Below are 10,761 nucleotides of genomic sequence, written 5' to 3' on the forward strand. Positions count from 1 at the left end.
GGAACGGGAGCCAAGTTAAAGGGTCTCCCATTTGAAAAATCGAGAACAATCTGAGCATCAAAATAGAGTAATTGTACCCCATTAAATACCATAAGAAGCCACGAGTCCATACAAACTGAAAATATGAATACATACATACATACATACATACATATAAAAATAAAGAGGAGATGCTAAAGCTCTTCCTTATATTAGAAGGCTAACAAATGCAGAAGGAATGATGGAGTTAACAAATCACCACTTTGCAACCACCAGAGGTATAACATAAGCCAAGGATTATCAATAGAAGCTAAAAGTAGTGAGTGTACTGTTTCAACAAAAACAGGATATTTACACAGTTTCAAACTATCTTACCAAAAATTACTCATTAGTTACATAGGAAAAAATTAGTTACTTTACAGTAGAGAAATTTGGCAGACAACACTTAAAGCAACTGATTAAATTAATGAGACAGTTATCATGAACTTCCTCTGATAACTAAAAAGGACACATCATTTCTATAGAATTCCTACTAAAAACACATACCCGAATCTAGTCATGAAAAGATATCAGACAAACCTAACTATGAGGAGTATTCTATAAGCCCTCAGAAAATTTCAAAGTGAGGTCTCCTGAAGTGTATGCCAATCTCCTGACTTCTGTATCTCCATCCAATCTTCAACATCCCCAGAAACAGTTGCTTCACACTGCTTCTAGCCATTAAAGGGAGGGGGGAGATTTTTTTTTTCTAGTTCAAATAATAATAATGAAAACTAAAGAAGTAACTTCTATTTTCTAAAGTATTACATTAAATTGCACCTAATTATGATACATATGTTTTTTTTAAATCTTTTTATTTTTATAAGAATTTAATAAAAGAAAAAACCTAAATGTCCATTTTCATACTGCTTATAAAGAACTGCCTGAAACTGGGTAATTTATAAAGGAAAGGGCTTTAATTGACTCATAGTTCAGCATGGCTGGGGAGGCCTCAGGAAACTTGCAATCATGGTGGAAGGAGAAGGGCAAGCAAGGCACCTTCTTTACAAGGCAGCAGGAAGAAGAAGTACCGAGTGTAGGGGAAAGAGCCTCTTATAAAACGATCACATTTCATGAGAACTCACTCACTGTCATGAGAACAGCATGGGGGAAACCGCCCCTATGATCCAATTACCTCCACATGGTCTCTCCCTTGACATGTGGGGATTATGGGGATTATAATTCAAGGTGAGATTTGGGTAGGGAGACAAAGTCTAATCATATCACTAAATCTCTTATCACTTTAAAAAGCCCTAATCTGCCAGTCATAACACAATAAACCCAATTTCAAATTTCACTATTACCTGAAAATGCAAAACTAACTGTAAGGCTTTTATAAAGCCATGTGTGTATAAAAGCAACAAAAAATCATTTCTTATTTAACATACTAATCAGCCCCAAGAGGTCTAATTGCAAACGGTTTTCAGTCTATCTATTTAGGACTAAATACATCCTTCTTATTTACAAAAATGAAACTAATTTTTTAAATACATACCATCATCATCTTTGCTTTCTAGTGGAACACTCCAAGCTATTAGGTTTCTTGCTGTACGACCCTCCTCTGCAACTATTCTCCTTACTTTGTCATGACTATTGGAGCGCTGGAATGAAGCCTATGTATGGAAAAAATGGTACTTATTAGATTATTAGATATTACATAAGTCAAAATATATAATATATTTAACAAAGTCATTAGTTCTCACATTTTTCTCAAAAAGAAAACACTTAAAACTAATTTGGGATTTGGTAGGTTGTTAAACAGAGAAGAGAAAGTCACAAGTCTTTTTTAGATCTAAAAACACTGAGTTTTGTAACTCTAAAAAATAAACAAATTATTTAAATAATAAATATAATCTACGGTTTGAAAAGTGGCCTAAAGAGCACAAACACTGCTATGGACTAGTATCTGCACCATCCCTTACGCATCAACAAGTCCAAGTGTGAAAAAGACCAGTTTTCACAAACATCCTATATATTTCCCCTAAAAGACCTCTTCAGCATAAAATATTTTGGAAAATCCTTTTTTTATTCCCTAAAGTAAGTCAACATTCAGTTTTTAGCTACATAATTTTATCTCCTAGTTATTAGGATTCAAATAATAATTGCTGTTAACAGGTAAATTTAAATTGCAATTTTTAAAACTCAAACTACTGCACAGAATATGTGTAATTTCTTGCTTGCTCTAGCCCCGCCTGGCCTAAAAACACGAGCCTACAGGTTCAGCCCCACCAACAACCTGTGCCAGCTGGGAGCCAGGTCCAGTAAAATAAAGGAAATTGCTTCCCCACTAATGAATGTCATATCAAAATAGTCTGTTTTCATAAGCCAAGTATCTGTGAGAAGAAAGAGATCATAAAGCACCCATATGAACACAAGGATACAGCCTGTTTATCTAATCCTTAAATCTGTGTGGGCAACCTGCCTCTTTGTGAAACAAGTTCACCACTGGGCCAGCCCAAAATCCCAGTCCAATTAGTAGGTGCCTCCATGCCCTTCTATAGTTCTTGCCAGCCTGGATTTTTAGATATCCTGGAATCCTAAGGCACAATACACTTAACAAGGTAATTACTATGTGCAAAAATATCAAGAGACTGAGGAGAATATAAAGAAATATAAAGTATTGTGCTTGTCCTCAAAGAGCTAACAATCCAAGCCAATGAAGCAAACATGTAAGAGTAAAAAATAATACATGAATTAACAAGTATAGTAGGTAGTCTCCAAAGATGCCCCCCTTGGCTCCAGTGAACCACACCTGCTGGTGTTCATGTCCTCATGTAATCCACTCCCCTTGAATATGCCTCTGTGACTTGCTTTCTGACCAATAAAATGAGGTAGAAAGGACACTGCATAACTTCTGAGACTAGGTCATTAGAAGCTTTGCAGCCTCCACCCAGTCTCTTAGAATGCGCCCTCTCTTAAAATCCAGCTGTCATTATCGGGGGAACTCAACCCGGATAATTCAACGTGGGTCCTTTTCTATTTTCCCTAAGTGTCAGCCGGTCTGTGAAATAAAGGGAAATAGTACAAAAGAGACAAATTTTGAAGCTGGGTGTCCGGGGGAGACATCACGTTGGCAGGTTCTGTGATATCCCCCAAGCCACAAAACCAGCAAGCGTTTATTAGTGATTTTCAAAAGGGGAGGGAGTGTACGAATAGGGTGTGGGTCACAGAGATCACATGCTTCACAAGGTAATAAAATATTACAAGGCAAATGGAGGCAGGGCGTGATCACAGGACAGGGGCGAAATTAAAATTGCTAATGAAGTTTTGGGCACACGTTGTCATTGATAATATCTTATCAGGAGACAGGGTTTGACAGCAGACAACCAACCAGTGGGACCAAAATTTATTAGGTGGGAATTTCCTCATCCTAACAGGCCTGGGAGCGCTATGGGAGACTGGCGTTTATTTCATCCCTTACCTACAACCGTAAAAAACAGATGTCCCCAGAGCGGCCACTTTAGAGATCTCCCCCTAGGAACGCATTCTCTTTCTCAGGGATGTTCCTTGCTGAGGAAAAGAATTCAGCAACATTTCTCCTACTTGCTTCTGAAAGAAGAGAAATATGGCTCTGTTCCGCCCAGCTCTCAGGCAGCCAGACCTAATGGTTATCTCCCTTGTTCCCTGAACATCGCTATTATCCTGTTCTTTTTTCAAGGTGCCCAGATTTCATACTGTTTAAACAATCTGTGCTGTTAACACAATCATCACAGAGTCCTGAGGCAACATACATCCTCAGCTTACAAAGATGATGGGATTAAGAGATTAAAGACAGACATAGGAAATCACAAGAGTATTGACTGGGGAAGTGATAAGTGTCCATGAAATCTTCACAATTTATGTTCAGAGACTGCAGTAAAGACAGGCGTAAGAAATTATAGAAGTATTAATTTGGGGAACTAATAAATGTCCATGAAATCTTCACAATTTACCTTCTTCTGCCATGGCTTCAGCCAGTCCCTCCATTCAGGGTCCCTGACTTCCCGCAACAGTCATGCCATGAGAAGCCCAAGCCACAAGTAGAGAGACCACACATGGGCAGCACTCTGGTTGACAGGCCCTAGCTGAACTCCCAGAGGACAGCATCCTCTGCCCATTGTGAGAGTGAGCCATTTTGGACATTCCAGCCCAGCTGAGCCCCTAGAAAACTGCTGCCATGCCAGTACCCAAGCCAACATCACATCACAAAAACCACCCAGTCAACTCACAGAATGAGACAATAGGAACTAGATGAATGCACCCTAACACACAATACACACACCTGGAACTATCTGTATACAGATACTAAAAACCGTGAGTTTACACTGATTGATTTCAATCCTATGCCACAGGGCTCATTTCAGCCTTTCTCTTTGCTTGTTTGAAACTTCTTTCTCCAACATAAGATCCCAAGTTTTCATTATCTACAATCTATTTACTTATCTGTTCAATTATAATATATACACAAAGTAGTTTCAGAATTGCTAACCCATACTCCTATGAGAAACACATTTACTAACTACATTACAGCATTTATGTATGGTTCTTATCTTTAACCTTACAATAAATTAATGTTTGTCAAAATCATGTAATTAGTTCTCATCTTCCCCTGGGAGTATGTTACCATTTGCCTTCCAGTTTGGATTCTCCCCACCTACTGGTTAATTTTTATTCTTTTGGGGAATATGTGAAGAAAAAGCACCACATTATTTTCAAATGAAGGAAATTAATGAGCAGCATCACTTCAGGGAAAGAAAAAAAGTCACTATAGTACACTCTAGAGCAAGGGTCAGCAAAGATTTTCTACAAAGGGCCAGATAATAAATTTTTTTTTTACTTTAGGCTTTGCAGACCATAAGATCTCTGTAACAACTACTCAATTTTGCCATTTTATGTGAAGCAGCATAGTCAATATGTAAACAAATAATGTGGCTGTATGGTAACAAGCCAACTGTGAGATAAACAGATACATATTACTCGTTATTCTGAAATAAATTCAAATTACTGAAAAGTTCTAAATTCACACAAAGAATATCAAACATATCCTCACACATTTTTTCCTGAAGCATTTGAGAACAATCTGCAGTTATATTCCTTGGCAGTAAATACTTCACCATGTATTTTATATATGTAAGGATACTCTCCTATATCACTATACCATAACTAACAAAATCAGGAGATTATCGCTGACACAGAATTATTATTTAAACTACAGCAGCATTTAAATTTCACCAACCATCCCATTAATCTCTTTGACAGTATAAAATAAAGTTGAGAAAAAGGTATAAGCCCAGTTCTCCCAGAAACTCTGCAAACCCCAAAAAGGATAAATTGTACAAAGAAAACCACACTTAAGCATTGCACAGAAAAACTGATAACATGAAACAAAGAAAAAAGTCTTAAGAGTACAAAGGAGAGGGAAAAATCAACTCATTACCTTTAAAGCAACAGCAATAAGACTCACAGCCTTGCATTGTCCAGGAAGCAATAAAAGTAATAATTTATAATAAACTCTAATAAATTGATAACTTATTGCCTATTTAGTGGTATAGTAGGGTCAAAATCCTGACTGAAAAAGGTTCAAAACAGAATGATGAGAAAAATGGAGAGAGTATTAAGATACTTTGAGTTTCGTCATAAAGGAGAACAAAGAAATAAACAGAATGGATTTTTAAGGTAAGTGATAGTATATCATACTTTCATACTGATTGGAATGATCCAGTAGAGAGAGAAATTGTGTTATGATAGGAAAGAGAGAATGACAATAGGTGCTAAATCTGTGAGTGACAGGAATCAGGTTTCGGTACAAAAATGAGTAACTAACCAACTAATATCCAAACTACTAAAAAAAACAAAGATTACATTCTTCTACTCTAATTCTCTGTGATGAGAGTCTAATCCAGAACTTGTCACTTTTTACGTCTTTAACATAAACATCTGTACCCACATTCCTTCATTCCTCTGACCTTACCCTGAATATCCATGTGTCATCTACTTACCTGACTCATTAAGCTTTCACTGAAACTCACTGTCACTGTCCAAACCCCATTCAGTGTCCTCTAGATTTGCAAGTCACTTCTCTACTCATTCCCATACTTTCCAATCAACGTAACACCAGAAAACCTCCTCGTTTAGCTTAAGCACTTCTCCCATTAAGTATTAGTCAGCGCTATCTAACTTACACTGGCATCTATCATTTAGGTTACCTAAGCATTGTTCTAACCAAGAGTATCACAATTGTTTCCAGGCCAAATGAACAAGTATAAATAGGTGGCCTACTTTTCAGCTCTATTTCAGATAATTCCCTTACACAATCACCAAACATCCTGTGAGAGAGAGAGAGAAAGAGACAGAGTGAGAGTGTGTGTGTGTCGGGGGGGGGGGTCATAAAATTCACTATGCCATACATTATACTCTAAGTCAAGAGTCTTCACAAAATAATGAGTTTCCAAGAACTAAAATGGATAATCACAAAATAGCAATGTTGTAACACTAGACCAGAAAACTTCAAATCTAATATTCTTTACTTCCATAAACATTTCAGCTCCACTATCAATTTTACCAAGTTGGCTCTTTTGTATTTAGTATATATACATAGATACACATTCAAAGAAAAACCACTAGTTCAAGACTTTGATTTTATTCTTAATTCCAATACTTAATAAGCAAAAACATCATAACTACTCATCTTACTACAAGATCTGATTGAAAATCATTTTTCATTTTAAAGCACAGATGCTTTTTGTAATATATGCTGTATGGACTCCTTTCAGTAAAAACCCAAAAATTCTAATGATTTTTAGTAATCCAATTCTTATAAAAATGTCAGTAGTAATGTAAATAAAATAGTTTTAAGCATTTTAATATCAGTATCAGGGTTTGAAATGCAATAAATGGTTCTGAGATACTTCATAAAATAGATGTCTATTTCAAACAGTATTTTTTTTTTAACCTAGGTTATTTTCTCACAGGAGTCTTCAACAAAATATGTGTATTTTCATCCAAAGTCACAGTGTGCCACCTAGTGCTGTATGGAGATTTTACAGAGACCTGTTCAAATACTTAATGTTTCGATTAAAAGTACCAGTCTTCAGTGAAAGTTTTTATGTTCAAATCTTACAGTACACAATCTAAGAAAGTAAAGTGTTTAGAATAGTCACCAAAGAGGCTAGGTACCTCTAAGACTTGCTCCCAAATAAACTGCTTTCTCTTAGGTTTAAAATATCTAAATAATTTCAATTTTAACAACTTTTCCCACGATCTTGAAAAGGTTACAAGTACTGTTTACTAAATATATATCTGTCTCCATAAAACTTTCTACTTTATACAACTTCTTCAAAATCCATTCATACCACTACCTGCCCATAAAATGAAATTCTTATATCTTTTTTCCAATGTTTTTCAGCTTTCTGAATAATTCAGAGAAGAACCTTTCTCTTAAATTCCCACTACTAAAGCCCTTAATACTTTGGGTAGTATGAAGATAAGATTACTAATCATGAAGCTTACCTGAGAAACCATATAATCAGTATAATTTCCCTAATATTACAGAATAAGCTGGAATCCTGTTCAGTAATTTATGATAACTTTATCAGTTTTTACCAGTATTTCACACCATCTAAAGGTAAAACCATAGATGAACTAAGGATGGCTAAACTATTATAAGGGGGAAACAACTTCTCTCTTGTATGAGCTACTCTGTTCTGGAGCCTCTGTTAGAGCTCACTAGCCTATACCCTAAATAATATATCAAGTCTTATCGAGTCTATCTCCTAAACACAACTGGAAAATGTAAATCCACTACCATCACCCTAGTCCAAGCGATCATCATCTCAAATCTAAATTATTAATACTGTATCAGCCTCCATGACAGAGACTACAACATGCATCAAAACCACTTGCTTTCTTTCCTGTCACAAAGCTAGACAACACCTTCCAGTCTTTCTTGCAGACAGATGGCCATGTGACTTCTGCATGCTAGAATATAGGGGGAAATGAGGTAAGCTATGTCCAGATCTGATTTATTTTTTTTAAAGTCTCCTGCATCATCGGCTATGCTCTCTCCCTCAGTTCACCACTTACTGGCCAGATGCACAGGATCTAGCAGGACTCTCTGAAGAATGACAGAGTCAAAAGATAAAAAAAAAATTTAGTCCCATCAAAATGTGGAAAGGTCACATGCTGAATACCTACACTGAACTATTAAGTGAACAAGAAATAAACTACTAATCTGTTGGTTCCCCTTCCAGTTATGAAACCATAAAAGGCATCCACATTGAAAAGGAAGAAGTCTAATTAGCCTCGTTTGCAGATGACATCTTTTACTTAGAAAAATATAAAGACAGTCAGGTGTGGTGGCTTACACCTGTAATCCCAGCACTTCGGGAGGCAGAGGCAGGGGAACTGCTTCAGCCTGGGAGCTCAAGGCTGCAGCGAGCTATGATTGCACCATTGCACTCCAGCCTGGGTGACAGAGTGAAACACTGTCTCAAAAAAAAAAAAAAAACAAACCAAAAAACCTAAAGACTCCACCAAAATATGTTAGAACTAATTAACAAATTCAGTAAAGGTAGAGGATACAAAATCAACATACAAAAACCAACAGTGAACAATTCAAAAAAGAAAATCAAGAAAGCAATCCCATTTACGACAGTTACAAACAACATAAAATATCTTGGAATCAATTTAAGCAAAAAAGGGAAAGATCTAGACTGATGAAAGAGAATAAGGCTATAAAAAATGGAAAGGTATTTCATGCTTATGAAATGGAAGAATACTGTTAAAACAACAATACTACCCAAAGCAATTACAGACTCAATGTAATCCCTTATCAAAATATCAATGACATTCTTTACAGAAATAGAAAAAAAAAATCCTAAAACTTATATGGAACACAAAATACCCCAAACAGCCAAAACAAACCTCAGCAAAAAGAATAAAGCTGGAGACATCCCAGTACCTGACTATAGTAACAAAATCAGCATGATACTGGCATAAAAACAAACACACAGACCAATGGAACAGAACAGAGAACCCAGAAATAAACATATGCATTTACAGCCAAGTAATCTTTGACAAAATTGACAGGAACATACACCAGGGAAAGAACACCCTATTCAATAAATGGTGCTGGAAAAACTGGATAACTTTATGCAAAAAAATAAAATTCCTATCTCTCACCATACCAAAAAATCAAATCAAAATAGATTAAAAACTTCACGGTAAGACCTGAAACTATGAAACTACTAAAAGAAAACTTGTCTGGGTAAAGATAACTTGTCTAGGTAAAGACTTGTTTGTGTAAGATCTCAAAAGCACAGGCAACGAAAACAAAAACAGACAAATGAGACTATATTAACTAAAAGGATTCTGCACAACAAAGGAAATAATCAACAAAGAGACAATCCACAGAATGGAAGAAAATATTTGGAAACTACCCATCTAATAAGAGATTAATAACCAGAACATATGAGGAGTTCCAACAACTCACTAGCAAAACACAAATAATCCAAATTAAAAATGGGCAAAAGATCTAAATAGACATTTCTCAAAAGAAGGTATACAAAATGGCCAACAGATATACGAAAAAAGACTCATCACTAATCACCACAGAAAGGCAAATCAAAACTACAATGAAATATCATCTCACCCAGTTAAAATGGTTTTTATCAAAAAGACAGGCAATAACATGCCACCGAGGATGTGGAAAAAGAGTACACTACTAGTGGAAATGAAAATTAGTATGCCATTACAGAGAACAGTATGAAAGTTCCTCAAAAAAACTAAAAATAGACTCGACATATGATCCAGCAATTCCACTACTGGGTATATATCCAAAATAAAGGAAACTTTAATCAAAAAGATATCTGCACTCCCACGTTTACTGCATCACTATTCACATACATGGAATCAACCTAAGTGCCCATCAACAGATGAATAAAGAAAATGTATTACATATACAAAGTCGAATATCATTCAGCCATGAAAAAGAATAAAATCCTGTCATTTACAACAATATAGATGGAACTGGAGGTCATTACGTTAAGTGAAAAAAGCCAAGCATAGAAAGAGAATTATCACATGTTCTCCCTATATGTTGGAGCTAAAAAAGTGGATCTCATGAAAATATTGAGTAGACTGGTAGTTACCCAAGGCCAGGAAAAGTAGTGGAGTGGGGTGGGAGGGGATAAAAAGTTGATTAACGGGTACAAATATATGGTTGGATAGAAAAAATAAGACCTGGTGTTAGATAGATCAGAGGGGTGACTATAGTTATAATTCTTTATTATGCATTTCAAAATAGCTAGAAGAGAATAATTTGAATATTTCCAGTATAAAAAGACATATTTAGGTTGACAGATACAACCAAGTATACTAATTTGATCTTAACAAATGATATGAATGTAATCAATTATCACATGTACCCCCAAATTATGTACATCTCTTATGCAGCAATAAAATAAGTTATTACTGGGCATACTAGAAAACAAGTCCAAAGACTAAAAACCAAGAAAAAATACAAAAAATGAGAATATACCCACACATGAGCCAGGTAATAAATGTTATCAGAAATAGATTTTAAAGTAACTGTAATTAATATGAACTGAAAATAAAAGGATTGAAATTTTCTGCAGAAAACTAGATACCTTAAAAAAATCAAGTAGAGGCCGGGCGCGGTGGCTCAAGCCTGTAATCCCAGCACTTTGGGAGGCCGAGACGGGCGGATCACGAGGTCAGGAGATTGAGACCATCCTGGCTAACACG

At 35.9% G+C, this 10,761-nt stretch overlaps 1 protein-coding gene across 1 annotated transcript in view; it reads right to left on the reverse strand.

The window, feature by feature from the left end:
- The window catches only part of SCAPER (S-phase cyclin A-associated protein in the ER), a 605,860-nt gene that overhangs the window by 559,379 nt on the left and 35,720 nt on the right, over nt 1-10,761 (reverse strand). Inside the window, exon 3 of the mRNA XM_011982670.1 lies at nt 1,514-1,631. Coding sequence (XP_011838060.1) covers nt 1,514-1,631 — 118 coding nt within the window. The remainder of the gene's footprint in view (nt 1-1,513; nt 1,632-10,761) is intronic.

The sequence above is a fragment of the Mandrillus leucophaeus genome, unplaced genomic scaffold, assembly GCF_000951045.1.
Source record: "Mandrillus leucophaeus isolate KB7577 unplaced genomic scaffold, Mleu.le_1.0 Scaffold241, whole genome shotgun sequence".
In the NCBI taxonomy this organism is placed as follows: Eukaryota; Metazoa; Chordata; class Mammalia; order Primates; family Cercopithecidae; genus Mandrillus; species Mandrillus leucophaeus.